General features: G+C 46.4%; 2 protein-coding genes and 1 long non-coding RNA gene across 3 annotated transcripts in view; all 3 read left to right on the top strand.

Annotated features, from left to right (window-relative positions):
• The window catches only part of LOC142906835 (uncharacterized), a 129,584-nt gene that overhangs the window by 69,252 nt on the left and 34,753 nt on the right, over positions 1 to 25,579 (top strand). The gene's annotated exons all lie outside the window — the stretch shown is intronic.
• Positions 1,285 to 24,034, top strand: LOC142906797 (uncharacterized). The gene is made up of 2 exons (XM_076055346.1): positions 1,285 to 5,051; positions 20,874 to 24,034. The coding sequence occupies exons 1-2, from the start codon at positions 3,126 to 3,128 to the stop codon at positions 22,857 to 22,859; spliced, it is 3,912 nt and encodes a 1,303-aa protein (XP_075911461.1). The 5' UTR covers positions 1,285 to 3,125; the 3' UTR covers positions 22,860 to 24,034.
• Positions 9,381 to 20,815, top strand: LOC142906901 (uncharacterized). Its single transcript, XR_012930543.1, has 3 exons — positions 9,381 to 9,973; positions 17,180 to 17,242; positions 20,402 to 20,815. It is a non-coding gene; the product is annotated as an uncharacterized LOC142906901 (long non-coding RNA).

The following is a 25,579-nucleotide window of genomic DNA, read 5'->3' as shown; positions in this document are numbered from 1 at the left end:
TGACAGTGGTGGAGCCAGTGGGGGTGGGGTGGCACGTGCCCCCCCAACAGTCCGATCGAAATCCCTAATTTCGATTGGATCATTGGGGTTTATTAGTAACTAGCTTCACTACCCGGCTTTGCCCGGAACTTGGATTCTTGTCTTGGATATATTTCATATTACCTTATATTTCACTGAAAAACCCTTAAATGTTGATGCTTGCAAGAAGGTAAAAAGCCAAAACAAATCAAGTTACCTAAATCGGTTGTTTTCACTCAAGGAAATTTAACCTTAATCCACTTCTACGCAAGGTCGATTTTCGCCACTCTGGAATGAATGACGTGGCGAGCTGAAAATAGTCGCGTTCACTTAGAAATTCCAAACAGCATAAGCTGTGAAAATTTCATGACGCCAAAGCTCAGCGTTGGAGAGGTTTTGCTGCTTCACACAAACAAACAGATGTAATTTTCTGCTTCATATTTAAGATAGCCGTTCTACCCGTTCTTCGCACGGATATGTATTGAAACTCCGAGAAACCAATGGCTTCATCGGCCAGAAGCGACGCACCACTTAAAATCTCCCGGCACGCTGTGAACAGCTCTAAGCATTGCAGAGCGCTTAACTCAGGTGTGTTGCGGGTTGACATAACAAACTTCATGGTCATACAAAATACAAAAATATATTTTTATAATAAAGTATTAAAGCTTTCGTGACTGCATAAAATTACTCATTGGTTTTTTCGGTAAAGTCACGTATGTAGAAATACAATAAAATTATATTTAAACAAAAAACAATCACGACGCTTCAATCACAATGCAAGCGATCTTCATCAGGTGTCAAGAACAAATCACGGAGGTAAATACAACAAAAAGATGAGAGACGAGAATTCAACAAACCTGAAAAAACATGTGAAGCACATCCAGTCAGGCCAACAACACAGACACTTCCTGGCATTCCACGAATTTTAGAAGAGTGTTAAATTTCGTGTTCAACCTTTGGATTGCAAATACCAGCATAGATAGAATAAAAAATACGAGGTACAAGGTCAGTACAAATACATATACATGTCCACCAAGAGGTAAGGGGGGAGGAAAGACGGGCAGGGAGGCAGAGAGAGAGGGGGGGCGGAGGGATGAACAGAAGCTTAAATAGGAAATACGGTTGGAGGGGGGGAGGGGCCAGAGCGAGTGCGGCAGCTCAAACACGCACATCTTACACATACAAAACGGCAGCTCAAAAAAGGACCACCTCTTGTAGATACAAAATGGCAGCTCAAAAAATGACCACCTCTTGTAAATACAAAATGTCAGCTCAAAAAAGGGCACATCTTACACGTAATTACAACGGTAACTTCCCCGTAGAAGTGTGATAATAAAGTATTAAAGCTTTCGTGACTGCATAAAATTACTCATTGTTTTTTTTGGTAAAGTCACGTATGTAGAACCTCGTATTTTTCATTCTATCTATGCTGGTATGTGCAATCCAAAGGTTGAATACGAAATTTAACACTCTCCTGAAATTCGTGGTCTGCTGGGAAGTGTCTAACTGTGTTGTTGGCCTGACTGGATGTGCTTCACATAATGTTTTTTCAGGTTTGTTGAATTCTCGTCTCTCATCTTTTTGTTGTATTTACCTCCGTGATTTGTTCTTGACACCTGATGAAGATCGCTTGCGTTGTGATCGAAACGTCGTGATTGTTTTTTTTAAATATAATTTTATTGTATTTCTACATACGTGACTTTACCGAAAAAACCAATGAGTAATTTTATGCAGTCACGAAAGCTTTAATACTTTATTATCACACTTCTACGGGGAAGTTACCGTTGTAATTATGTGTAAGATGTGCCCTTTTTTGAGCTGCCGTTTTGTATTTACAAGAGGTGGTCCTTTTTTGAGCTGCCATTTTGTATTTACAAGAGGTGGTCCTTTTTTGAGCTGCCGTTTTGTATGTGTAAGATGTGCGTGTTTGAGCTGCCGCTCTCGCTCTGGCCCCTCCCCCCCTCCAACCGTATTTCCTATTTAAGCTTCTGTTCATCCCTCCGCACCTCCCCCTCTCTCTCTCTCTGCCTCCCTGTCCGTCTTTCCTCCCTCCTTATATTTTTATACTTTGTTCATTGTGTACAGTACGGAACCTACCCACATGCCAAATTTCAAGTGTGTAGCATGTTGGGAAGTATGCTAAACACTTTCGAACAGACACATATCCACACATTTCCCTTTTATAAATATAGATAAATCAGCATTTTGCGACCCCCACTGCCACCGTGTGGCATATTATTACGTGCCAGGGACTCTATGAGAGGACAACAGTCCGAGTTCAAAATTGGCAATAAGTCACGGCAAAGCTGTTACAAGCGACTCACAGAATTGTGCGCAGTTGCGTATACAGTACACGACTTCCCTGATGGCAAACATCTTCAGCGAGCGCGATGCCTATCATACGCGTCAAATAAAAAGCAAGGGACAAGTCCTTACTAACTAACAACTCCTTACAACTCCTTACTAACAACTCCTTACTAACAACTCCTTGCTTACTAACAACTCCTTACATACTAACAACTTACTTACTAACAACTCCTTACTTACTAACAACTCCTATCATTTTTCATTGCTGAAGGGGTTGCCCCATCTTCCTGAAAATCCTGGCTCCACCTCTGAGTGTGTGACAGGGTCAAGTTTGTATTTTGCAGTAAAGTCTATTAACTCTATTGAGCACGGAGGTTATATCAAAACAGTTTATTTTTGATTTCCTCTGGAACTTTTTGTAAGAATGGAGTCAGGAAGTTATCACAGCACATGTGCAGTTGAAGTCAGAACTGTTCATCCCAGCATTCAAGGACATCTGTGCCTGGCTTCACACCTCTAAGTTGCGATTGAACATTAATTTATGCATTTCTGCATAACACAAACAGTATTATTTTCAACACCCTTTGCTATGTCAACTGAATTTAGCTTTCATAAATATTCCTTTTGAAGCCAGATAGCCGAAATTGTGTCCTCGGAGTTTTGGGTTAACATTCATTTTGAAGATACGAGGGCTTCCAGGCATGTTTATGACATTCGCCCTCTCGTTGTGTGCCATAACAGCCCGCGTGATGAATTTGGGACACTTTTTCACTATATCATGAATATATGAATAAGTATAGATGTGTAAGTCATGTGTTACTGTGTTTGCATTCCTCTGTGCCTCAATACTGACGTGTAGATGGTGTGGATATTCTTTTTTTTCTCTCTGCAGCTGTCGCTTCCTCTGCAGAATTTGTCTGATGGAGCAGAGTCACTCAGCGCAGCTCGGTGCAAAAAGGCATCAATGCAACTGGCGTGCAAACAGCACGGATAGTACTGAACATTTGACACGGCACCAGATAACTCACACAGGAGAGAAACCCTTCAAGTGCAGTGTGTGCGGGAAGGCATTTTCACAGTCATCTGCTCTTGTAGCACACCAGAGAACACACACGGGAGAGAAACCCTTCAAGTGCAGTGTGTGTGGGAAGGCGTTTTCACATTCACCACATCTTCAAATACACCAGAAAACACACACGGGAGAGAAACCCTTCAAGTGCAGTGTGTGTGGGAAGGCGTTTGCACATTCATCTCCTCTTGTAGCACACCAGAGAACACACACGGGTGAGAAACCCTTTAAGTGCAGTGTGTGTGGGAAGGCGTTTGCACATTCATCACATCTTCAAGTACACCAGAGAACTCACACGGGAGAGAAACCCTTCAAGTGCAGTGTGTGTGGGAAGGCGTTTTCAGATTCATCTGCTCTTGTAAAACACCAGAGAACACACACAGGAGAGAAACCCTTCAAGTGCAGTGTGTGTGGGAAGGCGTTTGCAGATTCATCTGATCTTGTACCACACCAGAGAACACACACAGGAGAGAAACCCTTCAAGTGCAGTGTGTGTGGGAAGGCGTTTGCAGATTCATCTGCTCTTGTACCACACGAGAGAAGACACATGGGAGAGAAACCCTTCAAGTGCAGTGTGTGTGGGAAGGCGTTTGCACGTTCATCTACTCTTGTAACACACCAGAGAACTCACACAGGAGAGAAACCCTTCAAGTGCAGTGTGTGTGGGAAGGCGTTTGCACATTCATCTACTCTTGTAACACACCAGAGAACACACACAGGAGATAAACCCTTCAAGTGCAGTGTGTGTGGGAAGGCGTTTTCAAATTCATCTACTCTTGTAAAACACCAGAGAACACACATGGGAAATAAACCCTTCAAGTGCAGTGTGTGTGGGAAGGCGTTCACACAGTCATCTACTCTTGTAACACACCAGAGAACTCACACAGGAGAGAAACCCTTCAAGTGCAGTGTGTGTGGGAAGGCGTTTTCAGATTCATCTGCTCTTGTAAAACACCAGAGAACACACACAGGAGAGAAACCCTTCAAGTGCAGTGTGTGTGGGAAGGCGTTTTCAGATTCATCTGCTCTTGTAAAACACCAGAGAACACACACAGGAGAGAAACCCTTCAAGTGCAGTGTGTGTGGGAAGGCGTTTGCACATTCATCTACTCTTAAAAAACACCAGAGAACACACACAGGAGAGAAACCCTTCAAGTGCAGTGTGTGTGGGACGGCGTTTACACTTTCATCAAATCTTCATGTACACCAGAGAACACACATGGGAGAGAAACCCTTCAAGTGCAGTGTGTGTGGGAAGGCGTTTGCACAGTCACCACAACTTCAAAGACACCAGAGAACTCACAAGCATCAGAAGACCCACAAGGAGTGGAGTCTGAAATCAGCTTGTGGAAGTCAAAGTGGCGCAATGAGCCCATCCCTCATGAAACAAGAACCGGAAGAAAATCCAAGCTTGGACACTTTTAAAGGTATAGAGGTGAAATATGAACAAGTGATGGTGAAGAGCGAAGAAGTGAAGGTAAAATGTGAAGATGATTCAACTCCAAAGTCGGACCGACACATTAATGGAGGAAACGTGAAGCAGGAGGAGAATTCTGACTGTGAGGCAGAGCGAGGCAATTCTCAGCAGTTTGTGGAAGTGGAGGTGTGGGTGGACTTCCTCCGAGACAATACGAAGTCAATTGGAGACACGTTAGATGTGTAAGCTTGAGACGATGTCGCTCCAATAGATGCACCTTTGTCACAGGCCTTTAATGACAACAATAAAGTTGAACACTCAATTCCTAGGTTCAACCTGCAGGGTAAGAGCGGCCAGTCTTTGTGGACCTGTGGGTTGGGTAGATCTCTAACCATGAGCGAGAGTCAATAAGCTCCCAAGCATTCACAAGGTTCTAATTATTCCAATTATATGGTGGTTGCTTAATCGCCTCTGGCAATTCGGAGTTTTGTATCGTATCTTGTCTCAAACACTCGAAGAGCATCCCCAAATAGCAGCTGCCCCTGTGTGGCACAAGGTGGTGGCCCTGCACTGGCCTGCATGTGGACAAGAGCCTGTCAGTAGGGGGTGATGGTTGATGTGGCATCTTGGTTGTGTAGTTTGTAGGTAATGTTTAGAATTTGATACATTTTGACCCAGACGCCAGCATGCAATGGCCAACTCGTTTTGGCGCAATAGTATGTTGTACATACACTGTTAAGCAGACGGTGCATATTTTTTTTAAATAGCTTCTTGTTAATGCGATGTAACCTTACTCATTGGTTTTTTCGGTAAAGTCACGTATGTAGAAATACAATAAAATTATATTAAATACAAAACAATCACGACGTTTAGATCACAACACAAGCGATCTTCACCAGGTGTCAAGGACAAATCATGGCAAGAACAAATCATGGAGGTAAAAAAGATGAGAGACGAGAATTTAACAAACCTAAAAAACATGTGAAGCACAACCAGTCAGGCCAACAACACAGACACTTCCTGGCGGACCACGAATTTCAGAAGTGTTAAATTTCGTGTTCAACTTCTGGATTGCACAAACCAGCATAGACAGAGTGAAAATACGAGGTACATGGTCAGTAGGAAAGACGGAGAGGCAAAGAGAGAGAGGTGAACAGAAGCTTAAATAGGAAATAAGGTTGGGGGGGGGGGAGCAAAAGGAGAGTGGCAGCTCATCTTGCGGCAGCTCAAAACAGCACATCTTGCATATACACAGAAGCGGGGGGGGGGGGGGGGGGTGGGAACAGGCTTGGGGTGCACCTGTAATTCAATTTTGTTCAGATGCCTGTCAATAATTTAGAATGAATACTTGTTTGATTGTGTACGTACATGTAACATTTTGTGTATAAGGGTCAAACATTGAATAAGTGATGTTAAGACAAAGCGTGTGTTTTGGAAGTAACCTGTACAGATAACTCAGGTGAGACTCATTGTTCTTGTGATACAGGTCAAAGGGTATTTTATGTTTCAGGAAGCTTCTCCCTCTGGAGCAACTCATTGTCTTTGAAATAGGGAGCACACTCGGATCATTCATCAGTTACAAGGCATACCACTCAAAAGTTACACGTAGAGGAGATACATTCTCTACAACACGAATTATAATTTTGTATTACATGTTGATGTAGATTTTCTCGAATTAGGACAAGAAATGGCCCTTGCTGATTAACGTCTGGATGTTCACAACCATGGCTTGAAGCAAGCCAGATCGCCTGCGGTGCCCCTCACAACCATTTACGGCCTGGGGCCAGGAAAGTCACGAAAAAAATTGCACACGAACGACGCCTCCACGCAAGCTCCCGATGCTCCGTTTTGAAGTTTTAAAATGAAACAACTTTGAATTGTATTATTTTGAATTAGATAATTGTATTTCTTCATTAAAAGCTTATTAATTGAAAGCGATATTTCGTGTGAATTTTCTCGCGTCATTAAGTAGATGGCTTTGCCGGTGGTTTGGTTCGATGCGAACTTTCACCTGGTTGGGATCGCGGGATCCAGATGAGGCGACACAGAGCTGGCCGTGCGAGAAGACCGCCGTCCGCAAATTGATTCCAATGCGATCGAACGTCTGTCCCTGCGCCTCCGTCGTTCATGCAGGGGACGCGTAGGTTTGCAGCGCCCCCTGCATGAATATGACGGAACGTGCAGCGTTAGTCACGAAGTTGTGCGTAAGCGCCACAACAAGGCGCTGTAAGCTGACCTGCCACCACGTTCACAGTTCAACAGGGGGCAGCCGAGAGAGAGAGTGAGGTGTGTACGGGTCGACCAAAGCAAACCCCCGCCCCCCCCCCGTGACCCGAGAATAACACCCCTGACCCCCCACCCGTCCCCAAGGCCCCTTAAGATAAGACCTTCCAAAAGGTTCTGGGAGGGGGGGGGCTCAAGAGGGTAGTGGAGACCCCGACCTGGGGTTAAAAGCCCAGCCCTCTGGACGGGCCGGGCAGTGTTCACCAACTCAAGCCTGAAGACATCCGAAGACCTGAAGACTGGACCAGCACCCGTGGACCCTCAACCGAGGCTCTTGTTAGAGCCGGGTTGTAGCGGACCGAGGTGGCTCGAACACCCTGGGACCCTCCCCGGGCTCTAGCCAGAGCCGGGTTGTAGCGGACCAGAGGTGAGCTCCCGTACCCTGGCTGGGACGGGTCGTCCAGTCTTCCCTTAACGCCGGGCTAAGGGATCCGTGGGTAGCAGAGCCCGGAGTGTGCAGGCTGCGATAGAAGGGAGGCTGTCACTCGCGTAGGCTATCAAGTGGAAGGGGCCGTACTCCTTCGTGGTACAGTAGTGTGTAGAGCCGAGTTCAAAAGAGTTATAAAAAACGCGTTGCCTCAACCAGACGTCTACGTGTGGTTAGTTAAGGACACAACACTTATATAAAAGTATAGCCAGTGGGTTTTCAAAGTACCTTCGTTTTACAGAAATCAATCTCGCGTGAGCCCACCGCATTAAAACAATGCTCAGCTGAGCAGGGATAGCCACGGGGGTGGGGGGTCACCTTATCTTTGTCACGTGCCGTAGCTCACGTGACTTCTGCCGTGACAATGTCTGGATGTTTTCGCCTGAGGACGACCGCTCGTGTTGCGATAGAAACGTCGTGATTTATTGTACTTTTTCTACCTGCGTGACTTCACTCAAAGAACCAAAGAGTATGAAAGACGTCTTGTCTGCTGATCTTGTTCATATCTATCTACATTGATATCCCACATTGCTTACACGTAGACACCACATACAATGAAATAAATAGAAACTGGAACGACTTCCGGGGATGGGCAAAGATTGAGGAATCTCTTTCAGTGGAGCAAGTTAAGTTTGTTCGATTCAACATCTCTCTGTCCATCTGTGTCTCTGTTCCCCTCTGTGTCTCTCTCTCGCTGACTGTGTCTCTGTCATCTCTGTATCTTTCTGTCTTCCTCTTGTCTGTGTCTGTCCACCTTTCTCTTGTCAGTCTCTGTGTGTGTCTCTATCAGCATCTTTCCAACCGTATTCAACTACTGTCAGTAGCAACATGCGCCAATTCAACTTTCATGGCCCACGACTGCACGCGACTCAAACTTGCTCCGAGTCTCTGTGTGTACGTTGAACTTATTTCGCACCATACGTAGCCAACCATGCTAATCTGTTGGTCTCTGTGTGAGTCTCTGTGTGTTTCTGGAACTTCTTTTGCACTGTACGTAGCTGAACCTGCACAGGAGGAGCGGCTAGTATCTGTGGAGCTGTGGGCTGGGTACATCTGTCAGCAGGAGCGAGAGACAATGAAGCTCCCAAGCATTCACTACGTTACCAACATCATATTTGCACTCATAAATCGCTTGCCTAATTGCCTCGGCAACTCAGTGTTTCGTATCGAATCTCATCTCAAACAAGCGAAGGACCCCCCCCCCCCCAAGTGGCAGCTGCCCCTGTGTGGCACAAGGTGGCCCTGCACCGGCCTGCACGTGGACATGAGTCTGTCGGTAGGGGGCGATCATTGAAGCGCCATCTCCGTTGTGTAGTTTCTGGATAATGTTTGGAATTACCCCAATTTTGACCCTGACACAAATATGCAATGACCTGCGCGTTGTGAATGACACAACGCTATGTTTTATAGCTGCCGTTAAGCAGACTGTGCATATTTTGGTGAATGTTACTGGGGTAGCCAGGTCTGTCTGTCGGTGTTGAACCTTGAATCTCTGCAATAAATAGAGAATGTGCTACCGTATTCTTGGTTCTTTCGGTAAAGTTACGTAAATTGAAAACAATTTTTTTGGGAAAATAATAAATTGATGAATAAATGCCATTGGTCGACTGACTTAGATGACTGGGCCCCCCACAGTGTGTACGTGTACACACAGTGTGTGTGTACACACACAGTGTGTGTACACGTACACACTGTGTGTGTACACTGTGTGTGTTTGCACTGTGTGTGTACAAAGTGTGTGTGTACACTCTGTGTGCAAACACTGCAAACACTGTGTGTGTGTGTGTACGTACACACACACACAGTGTACGTACACACAAAGTGTACACACACACAGTGTACACACACAGTGAGTAGTACACGCACTGTGTGTGTACACACACACAGTGTACACACACACAGTGTACACACGTACAGTGTACACACATACAGTGTACACGTACACACAGTGTACACACACACAGTTGTTGCTGAGCTCACACACCCAAGGGGTCTCTGATCAAGGGAGGGAGCAAGGGAAAATGAATCTAAATCAACTTAAATTCCAACCCCGCCCTGTGACGTCACCACTCAGCATTACCTCATCGGCTTGAAACGCCAGGGGGAGGTGTACCTTGCTAGTGACGTCATGTCACCAAGGTATTCATCCCACTCGGTCCACTGCGCCCTTGAGCGTGACGTCACCTCTGCCTGGGTCACTTCCCTTACCTGTTCAACTAGAATCCTTGTTTGGGCAAAGCTACTCCCGGTGACTGTCGGCTCATTAACATAATATATTCATGAAAGCCGTCGCGAGTTTATTGCGACGAGTTCGGCACCCACGCCCACAGAGCCGCTCATTGTGGGAGGGGAGTGTTTGGTACCCCGCAAGTGGCGTCATGTCAACTCCTGCTGCTGCGTGACGTCACGAAGTAACAGGAAGCTGCTGCTCCGCCGTGCACTGAAATCCGAGGTGAGAAATTCTCATCGCGGTTGTGGTGGTGGTTGTTGTTGTGGTGGTTGTTGTGGTGGTGGTTGTTGTTTACCGAGGTAGAGCCTCGCTCTCTCTCGTAGGGATGTCAATTGAGTAGCAGCGAACATGGAAGCGATGTCCAGGTTGGAAATTTACAGCGCGGGGCCTAGCCACGCGGGGCCTTGCCTCCTGCCCTCGCCTGATCGCGTTTGCTTCAATTCTCTCGCTTAAGTTTAATTTGTCTTCACTCGGCTCGCCACTTTGTCACTTTGTTTTACTTGTTGTGGTGGTTGTTGTGGTCGTGGTTATTGTGGTAGTTGTTGTGGTTTTTGTGGTGGTTGTGGTGGTGGTTGTGGTGGTGGTTGTGGTGGTGGTTGTGGTGGTTGTTGTGGTGGTTGTTGTGTTGGTGGTTGTGGTGGTTGTTGTGGTGGTGGTGGCTGTGGTGGTTGTTGTAGTGGTGATTTTGGTGGTGTTTGTGGTTGTTGTGGTGGTTGTTGTTGTGGTGGTGGTTGTGGTGGTGTTTGCTGTAGTGGTGGTGGTTGTGGTGGTTGTGGTGATGGTTGTTGTGGTTGTTGTGGTGTTTGTTGTTGTGTTGGTGGTTGTGGTGGTGGTTGTTTTGGTGGTAGTTCTGGTGATTGTGGTGGTGGCTGTGGTGGTTGTTGTGGTGGTTGTGATTGTGGGGGTTGTGGTTGTGGTGGTGACTGTGGTGGTGGTTGTTGTGGTGATAGTTGTGGTGGTGATTGTTGTGGTAGTGGTTGTTGTGGTGGTAGTTCTGGTGATTGTGGTTGTGGTGGTGGTTGTTGTGGTAGTGGTTGTTGTGGTAGTTGTGGGGGTGGTGGTTGTGGTGGTGGTTGTGGTGGTGGTTGTGGTGGTGGTGGCTGTGGTGGTTGTTGTAGTGGTGGTTTTTTGGTGGTGTTTGTGGTTGTGGTGGTTGTTGTGGTTGTTGTGGTGTTTGATGTGGTGGTGGTTGTTGTGGTGGTGGTGGTGGTTGTTGTGGTGGTTGTTGTGTTGGTGGTTGTGGTGGTGTTTGCTGTAGTGGTGGTGGTTGTGGTGGTTGTGGTGGTTGTATAGGTGGTGGTGGCTGTGGTGGTTGTTGTAGTGGTGGTTGTGGTGGTGTTTGTGGTTGTGGTGGTTGTTGTGGTTGTTGTGGTATTTGTTGTTGTGGTGGTGGTTGTGGTGGTGGTTGTTGTGGTGGTGGTTGTTGTGGTGGTGGTGGTTGTGGTGGTGGTTATACTCTTTGGTTCTATTCGGTGAAGTCACGTAGGTAAATAATAAAACAACAATAATCACGACGTTTCGGCCACAACACAAGCGGCCTTCATCAGGTGAAGGGACGAGCCTGTCTGGAGGACAGCGCTGGAGTGGAAGAAGCCACGCTTAGATCGCGACATTTAAGCTGTGTGAGAAGAAGAAGAAGACCACGGGCTTTGACAAAGGAATTAGCATATAATTTAGCATTGAAATGGCTCATTGAAATAGCTAAGTTAAAGTATACACATCCGCAGAGGTGCCCCTTGACAAAGGAATTAGCATAGAATTTAGCATTTAAATAGCTGAGTGATTAGCTAGTAACTGGTCACAGAAATAGCTATGTTAAAGTCAGAGTATATACATTCACCGAGGCACCTAGTACTCATCAAACAGGAGAATTTAGCGAAACACAACCACGCTCAGACATCGGACCTGTGTGCGAGCAAAGAGGTGGTGTACGTGCCGGTGGACTTGCAGTTTGGCGAAGGGGGGGGGGGAAAGGGGGGAGGGGGATTTTACCTATTGATGGTGTGAAAATGGGAATTTATAAGAGCTGCGAAAGTTTGGGGTACCACTACTCGAAAAATATACTGTACCATTTAAATTAGTTTAATGTTTAGTTCGATTTAGAACATCTTTCCAATGGTTGCTTAATTTGAAACCATCCTCTCGGTTGAAATTGTGTCTGTGTTTGTAGATCTGAATTGCTTCATGAACAAATCTCTGATAAAAGCCCGTGGGTTTGCAAAGAACCTTGGTATCGGAAAAAATTATATCGTGATCCCCCACAGCGTTGTAACAGTGATCAGCTACGGCAGAAGAATTCGTTTTGCCGTGTTTCAAATCTGATTTGTGCTCGCGAATTCGGTCAGAGACATGTCGCTTTGTCTCACCGATGTAGCAATAACCGCAGGTACAACTCAATTTGTGAACCCCGGGGTACTGTAAATCAGGAATGACATCCTTCACGGATGGGATCAGATCACGAATTTTGTGTACTGTATTGAACCGGACCTGGATCTTGTGTTTGTTTAGAATTTTGGAAATCTTTTTAGTAACGCCTGCTATATATGGAAGTGTGATGGTTTTGACCGGAGTATCAAGTGGTTGTTTCTGTATGGAGGGAGAGACAGCTTGGCGGATGGTACGGTCAGAGTAACCATTCCTTTTGAGGGCCAGGTGTACATGTTTTAATTCACTGGTCAGGTGGTGTTGGTCCGAAATGCAATGAGCCCTATGGTATAAAGTTTTGATGAGAGAATTCTTTTGGGCTGGGTGGTGGTGGGAATCAGGTTTCAAGTAGGAATCTGTGTGGGTGGGTTTCCTGTAGACAGAATGTCCCAATGAGCCATCAGGTCTCCTCTCAAACAGAACGTCTAAGAATGGTAGCTTGCAATCTTTCTCCACTTCCATGGTGAATTTGATGGCGGGATGTCTGGAATTGATGTGGTGTAGGAAAAGGTTCAGAGCTGGGAGGCCATGTGGCCAAATGACGAAAGTGTCATCCACATATCTCTTCCACAGGGAAGGTCTGAGGGTGGAAGTCTGGATGGCGTCTGATTCAAATTTCTCCAAGAAAATATTGGCTATCACTGGTGACAAGGGGGAACCCATGGGGGTACCCTCATTTTGTTTGTAGAAGGAGCCATTCCAAGTAAAGTAGGTATTGTTGAGGCAGTGCCTAACCAGTGCAGGTGTGTCGGGGTCTAGTCCATGTTGAACCAAATTTTCAATTATTTCAATGGTATCAGGTACTGGGACCTTGGTGAACAAAGAGACCACATCGAAGCTGACAAGGATATCGTCAGGGGACAGTACAACGTCTTTGACCATAGAGACCAATTGGGCTGAGTTAAGTACTGCTGAGGTGGTCTTGCCAGTGAAATGCAGCAAGGTATCTGACAGAAAACGGGCTAGTCTATAGGTAGGGGAGTTGATCTTGGATGCGATGGGTCGTAGTGGGGTGCCTTCTTTATGAATCTTGGGAAGACCATAGAATCTAGGGGGTATTGCAGCAGAAGGTTTTAGGGAGGGACGTTTAGTTGGGTCGATTAGGGAGGTCGAACTAGTGATGATCTTGTTGGTTTTTATCGCTAGGCTATTAGTGGGGTCATTTTTTTATTTTTGAGTAACTTCCATCGTTGAGCAGATTCTGGATTTTGTTGCTGTATGAATCTTTATCCATAATAACAGTAGCGTTTCCTTAAATGTCGTGATCTAAGCGTGGCTTCTTCCACTCCAGCGCTGTCCTCCAGACAGGCTCGTCCCTTCACCTGATGAAGGCCACTTGTGTTGTGGCCGAAACGTCGTGATTATTGTTGTTTTATTATTTACCTACGTGACTTTACCGAATAGAACCAAAGAGTATGGATCCTTGCAGTCACGAAAGCTTTAAATCTAGAATTGTGGTGGTGGTTGTTGTGGTGGTGGGTGTTGTGGTGGTGGTTGTGGTGGTTGTTGTTGTGTTGATGGTTGTGGTGGTTGTTGTTGTGGTGATGGTTGTGGTGGTGTTTGCTGTAGTGGTGGTGGTTGTGGTGGTTGTGGTGATGGTTGTTGTGGTTGTTGTGGTGTTTGTTGTTGTGTTGGTGGTTGTGGTGGTGGTTGTTGTGGTGGTTGTTGTGGTTATTGTGGTGGTTATGGTGGTGGTTGTGGTGGTTGTTGTGGTGGTTGTTGTAGTTTTGGTGGTGGTTGTGGTGGTGGTTGTTGTGGTGGTAGTTCTGGTGATTGTGGTTGTGGTGGTGGCTGTGGTGGTTGTTGTGGTGGTTGTGATTGTGGGGGTTGTGGTTGTGGTGGTGGCTGTGGTGGTGGTTGTTGTGGTGATAGTTGTGGTGGTGATTGTTGTGGTAGTGGTTGTTGTGGTGGTAGTTCTGGTGATTGTGGTTGTGGTGGTGGTTGTTGTGGTAGTGGTTGTTGTGGTAGTGGTTGTTGTGGTAGTGGTTGTGGGGGTGGTGGTTGTTGTGGTGGTTGTGGGGGTTGTGGTTGTGGTGGTGGCTGTGGTGGTGGTTGTTGTGGTGATAGTTGTGGTGGTGATTGTTGTGGTAGTGGTTGTTGTGCTAGTGGTTGTTGTTGTGGTGGTGTTTGTTGTAGTTGTGGTGGTTGTGGTTGTTATGGTGGTAATGGTTGTTGTGGTGTTTGTTGTTGTTGTGGTGGTTGTGGTGGTGGTTGTGGTGGTGGTTGTTGTGGTGGTTGTCATGGTGGTTGTTGTGGTGGTTGTGGTGGTGGTGGTTGTTGTAGTTATTGTGGTGGTTGTGGTTGCTGTGGTGGTTGTTGTGTTGGTTGTTGTTGTGGTGGTGGTTGTTGTGGTGGTTGTTGTGGTGGTGGTTGTTGTGGTGGTGGTTGTTGTGGTGGTTGTTGTGGTGGTTGTGGTGGTGGTTGATGTGGTGGTGGTTGTTGTAGTGGTGGTGGTTGTTGTGGTGGTGGTTGTGGTGGTGGTTGTTGTTTACCGAGGTAGAGCCTCGCTGCCTCTCTCGTAGGGATGTCAATTGAGTAGCAGCGAGCATGGAAGCGATGTCCAGGTTGGAACTTTACAGCGCGGGGCCTAGCCACCCGGGGCCTTGCCTCCTGCCCTCGCCTGATCGCGTTTGCTTCAATTCTCTCGCTTAAGTTTAATTTGTCTTCACTCGGCTCGCCACTTTGTCACTTTGTTTTACTTGTTGTGGTGGTGGTTATTGTGGTGGTTGTGGTGGTTGTTGTGGTGGTTGTTGTGTTGGTGGTTGTGGTGGTTAATGTGGTGGTGGTTGTGGTGGTGGTGGTTGTTGTGGTGGTTGTGGTGGTTGTTGTGGTGGTGGTGGCTGTGGTGGTTGTTGTAGTGGTGGTTTTGGTGGTGTTTGTGGTTGTGGTGGTTGTTGTGGTTGTTGTGGTGTTTGTTGTGGTGGTGGTTGTTGTGGTGGTGGTTGTTGTGGTGGTGGTTGTTGTGTTGGTGGTTGTGGTAGTGTTTGCTGTAGTGGTGGTGGTTGTGGTGGTTGTGGTGATGGTTGTTGTGGTTTTTGTGGTGTTTGTTGTTGTGTTGGTGGTTGTGGTGGTGGTTGTTGTGGTTATTGTGGTGGTTATGGTGGTGGTTGTGGTGGTTGTTGTGGTGGTTGTTGTGGTTTTGGTGGTGGTGGTTTTGGTGGTGGTTGTGGTGGTGGTTGTTGTGGTGAAAGTTGTGGTGGTGATTGTTGTGGTAGTGGTTGTTGTGGTGGTAGTTCTGGTGATTGTGGTGGTGGTTGTTGTGGTAGTGGTTGTTGTGGTGTTTGTGGTGGTGGTTGTGGTGGTGGTTGTTGTGGTGGTTGTTGTGGTGGTGGTTGTGGTGGTGGTTGTGGTGGTGGTTGTTGTGGTGGTGGTTGTTCTGGTGGTGGCTGTGGTGGTTGTTGTAGTGGTGGTTGTGGTGGTTGTTGTGGTGTTTGTTGTGGTGGTTGTGGTGGTGGTTGTTGTGGTGGTGGTTGTTGTGGTGGTGGTTGTGGTGGTGGTGGTTGTGGTGGTGGTTGTTGTGGTAGTGGGTGTTGTGGTGGTGGTTGTGGTGGTTGTGGTGGTTGTTGTTGTGTTGATGGTTGTTGTTGTGGTGATGGTTGTGGTGGTGTTTGCTGTAGTGGTGGTGGTTGTGGTGGTTGTGGTGATGGTTGTTGTGGTTGTTGTGGTGTTTGTTGTTGTGGTGGTTGTGGTGGTGGTTGTTGTGGTGGTTGTTGTGGTTATTGTGGTGGTTATGGTGGTGGTTGTGGTGGTTGTTGTGGTTTTGGTGGTGGTTGTGGTGGTGGTTCTGGTGATTGTGGATGTGGTGGTGGCTGTGGTGGTTGTTGTGGTGATAGTTGTGGTGGTTATTGTTGTGGTAGTGGTTGTTGTGGTGGTAGTTCTGGTGATTGTGGTTGTGGTGGTGGTTGTTGTGGTAGTGGTTGTTGTGGTAGTGGTTGTTGTGGTGATAGTTGTGGTGGTGATTGTTGTGGTAGTGGTTGTTGTGCTAGTGGTTGTTGTTGTGGTGGTGGTGTTTGTTGTAGTGGTGGTGGTTGTGGTTGTTATGGTGGTAATGGTTGTTGTGGTGTTTGTTGTTGTTGTGGTGGTGGTTGTTGTGGTGGTTGTCATGGTGGTTGTTGTGGTGGTTGTGGTGGTGGTTGTAGTTATTGTGGTGGTTGTGGTTGCTGTGGTGGTTGTTGTGGTGGTGGTTGTTGTTGTGGTTGTTGTGGTTTTGGTGGTGGTTGTGGTGGTGGTTCTGGTGATTGTGGTTGTGGTGGTGGCTGTGGTGGTTGTTGTGGTGGTTGTGATTGTGGGGGTTGTGGTTGTGGTGGTGGCTGTGGTGGTGGTTGTTGTGGTGATAGTTGTGGTGGTGATTGTTGTGGTAGTGGTTGTTGTGCTAGTGGTTGTTGTTGTGGTGGTGGTGTTTGTTGTAGTGGTGGTGGTTGTGGTTGTTATGGTGGTAATGGTTGTTGTGGTGTTTGTTGTTGTTGTGGTGGTGGTTGTTGTGGTGGTTGTCATGGTGGTTGTTGTGGTGGTTGTGGTGGTGGTTGTTGTAGTTATTGTGGTGGTTGTGGTTGCTGTGGTGGTTGTTGTGGTGGTGGTTGTTGTTGTGGTTGTTGTGGTGGTGGTTGTGGTGGTGGTTGTTGTGGTGGTGGTTGTGGTGGTGGTTGATGTGGTGGTGGTTGTGGTGGTGGTTGTTGTGTTGGTGGTGGTTGTTGTGTTGGTGGTGGTTGTAGTGGTGGTGCTGGTGGTGGTTGTGGTGGTGGTTGTTGTTTACAGAGGTAGAGCCTCGCTGTCTCTCTCGTAGGGATGTCAATTGAGTATCAGCGAGCATGGAAGCGATGTCCAGGTTGGAACTTTACAGCGCGGGGCCTAGCCACCCGGGGCCTTGCCTCCTGCCCTCGCCTGATCGCGTTTGCTTCAATTCTATCGCTTAAGTTTAATTTGTCTTCACTCGGCTCGCCACTTTGTCACTTTGTTTTACTTTTAAATATTCACGCAGTTTTTATTTCATTCTTTTTGTACCAGGCCAGGCCCGCTTGAGCTGCTGTGCTGCTTTTGTTTTTAGAAGCGACCTGCCGACATCACAAGGTGAGGCTCGTCAACAGCGTGGCGGTGTTCACTCTAGACGCGTGGCGGTGTTCACTCTAGACGTGTGGCGGTGTTCACTCTAGACGTGTGGCGGTGTTCACTCTAGACGCGTGGCGGTGTTCACTCTAGACGCGTGGCGGTGTTCACTCTAGACGCGTGGCGGTGTTCACCCTAGACGCGTGGTGGTGTTCACACTCTACATGTGGAGGGGAACCCCGGGTATCGGGAAGGAAATCCACGCAACCACGGGAAGAGAGATAGAGACACACAACTTCGGCTGTGTTGATTGATCCTCAATGAATTTGCTTGGTGGAGTGAGGAAGCATTAATTCTGAGAAGGTGAACGTGGCCAGGCGTGGGTCTGGACACACCATCACCTGTGTAGCATGCCAGTCCGTGACAGTGGTGGAGCCAGTGGGGGTGGGGTGGCACGTGCCCCCCCCAACAGTCCGATCGAAATCCCTAATTTTGATTGGATCATTGGGGTTTATTAGTAACTAGCTTCACTACCCGGCTTCGCCCGGAACTTGTATTCTTGTCTTGGATATATTTCATATTACCTTATATTTCACTGAAAAACCCTTAAATGTTGATGCTTGCAAGAAGGAAAAAAGCCAAAACAAATCAAGTTACCTAAATCGGTTGTTTTCACTCAAGGAAATTTAACCTTAATCCACTTCTACGCAAGGTCGATTTTCGCCACTCTGGAATGAATGACGTGGTGAGCTGAAAATAGTCGCGTTCACTTAGAAATTCCAAACAGCATAAGCTGTGAAAATTTCATGACGCCAAAGCTCAGCGTTGGAGAGGTTTTGCTGCTTCACACAAACAAACAGATGTAATTTTCTGCTTCATATTTAAGATAGCCGTTCTACCCGTTCTTCGCACGGATATGTATTGAAACTCCGAGAAACCAATGGCTTCATCGGCCAGGAGCGACGCGCCACCTAAAATCTCCCGGCACGCTGTGAACAGCTCTAAGCATTGCAGAGCGCTTAACTCAGGTGTGTTGCGGGTTGACGTAACAAACTTCATGGTCATACAAAATACAAAAATATATTTTTATAATAAAGTATTAAAGCTTTCGTGACTGCATAAAATTACTCATTTGTTTTCGGTAAAGTCACGTATGTAGAAATACAATAAAATTATATTTAAACAAAAAAACAAAAAACAATCACGACGCTTCGATCACAATGCAAGCGATCTTCATCAGGTGTCAAGAACAAATCACGGAGGTAAATACAACAAAAAGATGAGAGACGAGAATTCAACAAACCTGAAAAAACATGTGAAGCACATCCAGTCAGGCCAACAACACAGACACTTCCTAGCGGACCACGAATTTCAGAAGAGTGTTAAATTTCGTGTTCAACCTTTGGATTGCAAATACCAGCATAGATAGAATAAAAATACGAGGTACAAGGTCAGTAGAAATACATATACATGTCCACCAAGAGGTAAGGGGGGAGGAAAGACGGACAGGGAGGCAGAGAGAGAGGGGGGGGGGGCGGAGGGATGAACAGAAGCTTAAATAGGAAATACGGTTGGAGGGGGGGAGGGGCCAGAGCGAGAGCGGCAGCTCAAACACGCACATCTTACACATACAAAACGGCAGCTCAAAAAAGGACCACCTCTTGTAGATACAAAACGGCAGCTCAAAAAATGACCACCTCTTGTAAATACAAAATGTCAGCTCAAAAAAGGGCACATCTTACACGTAATTACAACGGTAACTTCCCCATAGAAGTGTGATAATAAAGTATTAAAGCTTTCGTGACCGCATAAAATTACTCATTGTTTTTTTTTGTAAAGTCACGTATGTAGAACCTCGTATTTTTCATTCTATCTATGCTGGTATGTGCAATCCAAAGGTTGAATGCGAAATTTAACACTCTCCTGAAATTCGTGGTCCGCCAGGAAGTGTCTAACTGTGTTGTTGGCCTGACTGGATGTGCTTCACATAATGTTTTTCAGGTTTGTTGAATTCTCGTCTCTCATCTTTTTGTTGTATTTACCTCCGTGATTTGTTCTTGACACCTGATGAAGATCGCTTGCGTTGTGATCGAAACGCCGTGATTGTTTTTTTGTTTTAATATAATTTTATTGTATTTCTACATACGTGACTTTACCGAAAAAACCAATGAGTCATTTCATGCAGTCACGAAAGCTTTAATACTTTATTATCACACTTCTACGGGGAAGTTACCGTTGTACTTATGTGTAAGATGTGCCCTTTTTTGAGCTGCCGTTTTGGATTTACAAGAGGTGGTCCTTTTTTGAGCTGCCATTTTGTATTTACAAGAGGTGGTCCTTTTTTGAGCTGCCGTTTTGTATGTGTAAGATGTGCGTTTTTTATCTGCCGCTCTCGCTCTGGCCCCTCTCCCCCTCCAACCGTATTTCCTATTTAAGCTTCTGTTCATCCCTCCGCACCCCCCCCTCTCTCTCTCTCTGCCTCCCTGTCCGTCTTTCCTCCCTCCTTATATTTTTATACTTTGTTCATTGTGTACAGTACGGAATCTACCCACATGCCAAATTTCAAGTGTGTAGCATGTTGGGAAGTATGCTAAACACTTTCCAACAGACACACATATCCACACATTTCCCTTTTATATATATATATAAATCAGCATTTTGCGACCCCCACTGCCACCGTGTGGCATATTATTACGTGCCAGGGACTCTATGAGAGGACAACAGTCCGAGTCCAAAATCGGCAATAAGTCACGGCAAAGCTGTTACAAGCGACTCACAGAATTGGGCGCAGTTGCGTATACAGTACACGACTTCCCTGATGGCAAACACCTTCAGCGAGCGCGGTGCCTATCATACGCGTCAAATATAAAGCAAGGGACAAGTCCTTACTAACTAACAACTCCTTACAACTCCTTACTAACAACTCCTTACTAACAACTCCTTGCTTACTAACAACTCCTTACATACTAACAACTTACTTACTAACAACTCCTTACTTACTAACAACTCCTATCATTTTTCATTGCTGAAGGGGTTGCCCCATCTTCCTGAAAATCCTGGCTCCACCTCTGAGTGTGTGACAGGGTCAAGTTTGTATTTTGCAGTAAAGTCTATTAACTCTATTGAGCACGGAGGTTATATCAAAACAGTTTATTTTTTATTTCCTCTGGAACTTTTTGTAAGAATGGAGTCAGGAAGTTATCACAGCACATGTGCAGTTGAAGTCAGAACTGTTCATCCCAGCATTCAAGGACATCTGTGCCTGGCTTCACACCTCTAAGTTGTGATTGAACATTAATTTATGCATTTCTGCATAACACAAACAGTATTATTTTCAACACCCTTTGCTATGTCAACTGAATTTAGCTTTCATAAATATTCCTTTTGAAGCCAGATAGCCGAAATTTTGTGCTCGGAGTTTTGGGTTAACATTCATTTTGAAGATACGAGGGCTTCCAGGCATGTTTATGACATTCGCCCTCTCGTTGTGTGCCATAACAGCCCGCGTGATGAATTTGGGACACTTTTTCACCATATCATGAATATATGAATAAGTATAGATGTGTAAGTCATGTGTTACTGTGTGTTTGCATTCCTCTGTGCCTCAATACTGACGTGTAGATGGTGTGGATATTCTTTTTTTTCTCTCTGCAGCTGTCGCTTCCTCTGCAGAATTTGTCTGATGGAGCAAAGGCACTCAGCACAGCTCGGTGCAAAAAGGCATCAATGCAACCGGCGTGCAAACAGCACGGATAGTACTGAACATTTGACATGGCACCAGATAACTCACACAGGAGAGAAACCCTTCAAGTGCAGTGTGTGCGGGAAGGCATTTTCACAGTCATCTGCTCTTGTAGCACACCAGAGAACACACACGGGAGAGAAACCCTTCAAGTGCAGTGTGTGTGGGAAGGCGTTTTCACAGTCATCTGCTCTTGTAGCACACCAGAGAACACACACGGGAGAGAAACCCTTCAAGTGCAGTGTGTGTGGGAAGGCGTTTGCACGTTCATCTACTCTTGTAGAACACCAGAGAACACACATGGGAGAGAAACCCTTCAAGTGCAGTGTGTGTGGGAAGGCGTTTGCACGTTCATCTACTCTTGTAACACACCAGAGAACACACACAGGAGATAAACCCTTCAAGTGCAGTGTGTGTGGGAAGGCGTTTTCAAATTCATCTACTCTTGTAAAACACCAGAGAACACACACGGGAAATAAACCCTTCAAGTGCAGTGTGTGTGGGAAGGCGTTCACACAGTCATCTACTCTTGTAACACACCAGATAACTCACACAGGAGAGAAACCCTTCAAGTGCAGTGTGTGTGGGAAGGCGTTTTCACATTCATCTCCTCTTGTAACACACCAGAGAACACACACGGGAGAGAAACCCTTCAAGTGCAGTGTGTGTGGGAAGGCGTTTGCACGTTCATCTACTCTTGTAGAACACCAGAGAACACACACAGGAGAGAAACCCTTCAAGTGCAGTGTGTGTGGGAAGGCGTTTGCACATTCATCACATCTTCAAGTACACCAGAGAACTCACACGGGAGAGAAACCCTTCAAGTGCAGTGTGTGTGGGAAGGCGTTTTCAGATTCATCTGCGCTTGTAAAACACCAAAGAACACACACAGGAGAGAAACCCTTCAAGTGCAGTGTGTGTGGGAAGGCGTTTGCAGATTCATCTACTCTTGTAAAACACCAGAGAACACACACGGGAAATAAACCCCTCAAGTGCAGTGTGTGTGGGAAGGTGTTCACACAGTCATCTACTCTTGTAACACACCAAATAACTCACACAGGAGACAAACCCTTCAAGTGCAGTGTGTGTGGGAAGGCGTTTTCAGATTCATCTGCTCTTGTAAAACACCAGAGAACACACACAGGAGAGAAACCCTTCAAGTGCAGTGTGTGTGGGAAGGCGTTTGCACGTTCATCTACTCTTGTAACACACCAGAGAACACACACAGGAGATAAACCCTTCAAGTGCAGTGTGTGTGGGAAGGCGTTTTCAAATTCATCTCCTCTTGTAACACACCAGAGAACACACACGGGAGAGAAACCCTTCAAGTGCAGTGCGTGTGGGAAGGCGTTTGCACGTTCATCTACTCTTGTAGAACACCAGAGAACACACACGGGAGAGAAACCCTTCAAGTGCAGTGTGTGTGGGAAGGCGTTTGCAAAGTCATCAAATCTTCATGTACACCAGAGAACACACACGCATCAGAAGATCCACAAGGAGAGGAGTCTGAAATCAGCTTGTGAAAGTCAAAGTACCGCAATGAGCCCATCCTTGATGAAACAAGATACGGAAGAAAATCCCAGCTTGGACACTTTTAAAGGTATCGAGGTGAAATATGAAGAGGTGAAGGTGAAATGTGAAGAAGTGATGGTGAAGAGCGAAGAAGTGAAGGTAAAATGTGAAGTGATGGTGAAGAGCGAAGGAGTTAAGGTAAAATGTGAAGATGAAGATTCAACTCCAAAGTCGGACCTTCACATCAATGGAGGCAACGTGAAGCGGGAGGAGAATTCTGACTGTGAGGCAGAGCGAGGCAACTCCCAGCAGTTTGTGGAAGTGGAGGTGTGGGTGGACTTCCTCCGAGACAATACAAAGTCAAATGGAGACCCGGTAGATGTGTAAGCTTGAGACGATGTCGCTCCAATAGATGCACCTTTGGCACAGGCCTTTAATGATGATAATGAAGTTGAACACAATTCCTAGGTTCAACCTGCAGGGTAAGAGCGGCCAGTCTTTGTGAACCTGTGGGTTGGGTAGATCTCTAACCAGGAGCGAGAACCAATAAGCTCCCAAGCATTCACTATGTTCTATTAATTCCATTTATATGGTGCTTGCTTAATCGCCTCTGGCAATTCGGAGTTTTGTATCGTATCTCGTTTGAAACACTCGGAAGAGCACCCCCAAGTAGCAGCTGCCCCTGTGTGGCCCTGCACCGGCCTGCATGTGGACAAGAGCCTGTCAGTAGGGAGCGATTGTTGATGTGGCATCTCAGTTGTGGAGTTTGTAGGTAATGTTTAGAATTTGATCAATTTTGACCCAGACGCCAGCATGCAATGGCCTACTCGTTTTGAATTGTGCAATAGTATGTTGTACATACACTGTTAAGCGTATTTTTTACATAGCTTCTTGTTCATGCGATTTAACCTGGTGCAGTATATTTCACTACAGTAATTCAATTTTGTTAAAATGACTCTAATTTAGAATGAATACTTGTTTGATTGTGTGCATACATGTAACATTTTGTCTATAAAGGTCAAACATTAAATAAGTGATGTTAGGACAAAGTGTGTGTTTGGAAGTAACCTGTACAGATAACTCAGGTGAGACTCATTGTTCTTGTGATACAGGTCAAAGGGTACTTTTGTGTTTTCAGGAAGCATCTCCCTCTGAAGCAACTCATTGTCTTTGAAATAGGGAGCACACTCGGATCATTAATCAGTTACAAGGCATACCACTCAAAAGTTACACGTAGAGGAGATACATTCTCTACAACACGAATTATAATTTTGTATTACGTGTTGACGTAGTTTTTGTCGAATTAGGACGAGAAATGGTTCTTGTTGATTAACGTCTGGATGTTCACAACGAAGGGTTGAAGCAAGCCTGACCGCCTACGGCGCCCCTCACAACCATTTACGGCCTTAGGCCAGGAAAGTCACGAAAAAAATTGCACACGAAGGACGCATCCATGCAAGCTCCCGATGCTCCGTTTTGAAGTTTGAAAATGAAACTTTGAATTGTATTATGTTTTGAATTAGATAATTGTATTTCTTAATTAAAAGCTTATTCATTGAAAACGATATTTGGTGTGAATTTTCTCTCGTCGTTAAGTAGATGGCCTTGCTGGGGGTTCGGTTCGATGCGGACTTTCACCTGGTTGGGATCGTGGGATCGAAATGAGGCGACACAGAGCTGGCCGTGCGAGAAGACCGCCGTCTGCTGATCGATTCCAACTCGATCGAACGTTTGTCCTTGCGCCTCCGTCGTTCATGCAGGGGACGCGTAGGTTTGCAGCTCCCCCTGCATGAAAACGACGGAACGTGCAGCGTTAGTCACGAAGTTGTGTGTAAGCGCCATAAGGCGCTGTAAGCTGACCTGCCACCACGTTCACAGTTCAACAGGGGGCAGCCGAGAGAGAGAGCGAGGTCCGTAGAGGTCGACCAAAGGTTAAACCCCCGCCATCCCCGTGACCGGAGACTAACACCCCTGACCCCCCACCCGTCCCCAAGGCCCCTTAAGATAAGACCTTCCAAAAGGTTCTGGGAGGGGGGGGGGGTCAAGAGGGGAGTGGAGACCCCGACCTGGGGTTAAAAGCCCAGCCCTCTGGACGGACCGGGCAGTGTTCACCAACTCAAGCCTGAAGACATTCGAAGACCTGAAGACTGGACCAGCACCCGGGGACCCTCAACCGAGGCTCTTGTTAGATCCGAGTTGTAGCGGACCAGAGGTGATCTCCCGTACCCTGGCTGGGACGGGTCGTCCAGTCTTCCCTTAACGCCGGGCTAAGGGACCCGTGGGTAGCAGAGCCCGGAGTGTGCAGGCTGCGATAGAAGGGAGGCTGTCACTCCCGCAGGCTATCGGGTGGAAGGGGCCGTACCCCTTCGTGTTACAGTAGTGTGTAGAGCCGAGTTCGAAAGAGTTATAATAAACACGTTGCCTCAGCTAGATGTCTCCGTGTGGTTAGTTAAGGACACAACACTTATATAAAAGTATAGCCAGTGGGTTTTCAAAGTACCTTCGTTTTACAGAAATCAATTTCGCGTGAGCCCACCGCATTAAAACAATGCTCAGCTGAGTGGGGCGAGCCACGGGGGGGGGGGGGGGGCACCTTATCTTTGTCACGTGCCGTAGCTCACGTGACTTCTGCCGCGACAATGTCTGGATGTTTTCGTCTGAGGACGACCGCTCGTGTTGCGATCGAAACGTCGCGATTTATTTTTTATAATTTAATTTTTTCGACCTACGTCACTTTACTGAAAGAACCAAAGAGTATGAAAGACGTCTTGTCTGCTGATCTTTTTCATATCCGTGTACATCGATATCCCACATTGCTTACACGTACACACCACACACAATGAAACAAGAACGACTTCCGGGGATGGGCAAAGATCGAGGAATCTCTTTCAATGGAGCGAGTTAAGTGTGTTCGATTCAACATCTCTGTCCTTCTGTGTCTCTGTTCTCTTCTGTGTCTCTCTCTCGCCGACTGTGTCTCTGTCGTCTCTGTATCTTTCTTTCTGTCTTCCTCTTGTCTGTGTCTGTCCACCTCTCTCTTATCAGTCTCTGTGTGTGTCTCTATCAGCGTCTTTCCAACCGTATTCAACTACTGTCAGTAGCACGCG

The sequence above is a fragment of the Petromyzon marinus genome, chromosome 71 (genome assembly GCF_048934315.1).
Source record: "Petromyzon marinus isolate PM22_M1 ecotype Great Lakes invasive population chromosome 71, UKy_Petmar_22M1.pri1.0, whole genome shotgun sequence".
NCBI classification, from domain to species: Eukaryota; Metazoa; Chordata; class Hyperoartia; order Petromyzontiformes; family Petromyzontidae; genus Petromyzon; species Petromyzon marinus.
The sequence above is the reverse complement of the archived record's forward strand: the minus strand, read 5'-3'. Positions and strand labels throughout refer to the sequence as shown.

Excerpts from the sequence above, each read along its gene's own strand:
- LOC142906797 (XM_076055346.1), top strand. The coding sequence starts at position 3,126 with ATGTGTAAGTCATGTGTTACTGTGTTTGCATTCCTCTGTGCCTCAATA. Across the intron at positions 5,052-20,873 it reads CAATTGGAGACACGTTAGAT|TGTCGCTTCCTCTGCAGAAT; the intron begins GTGTAAGCTTGA and ends TCTCTCTGCAGC.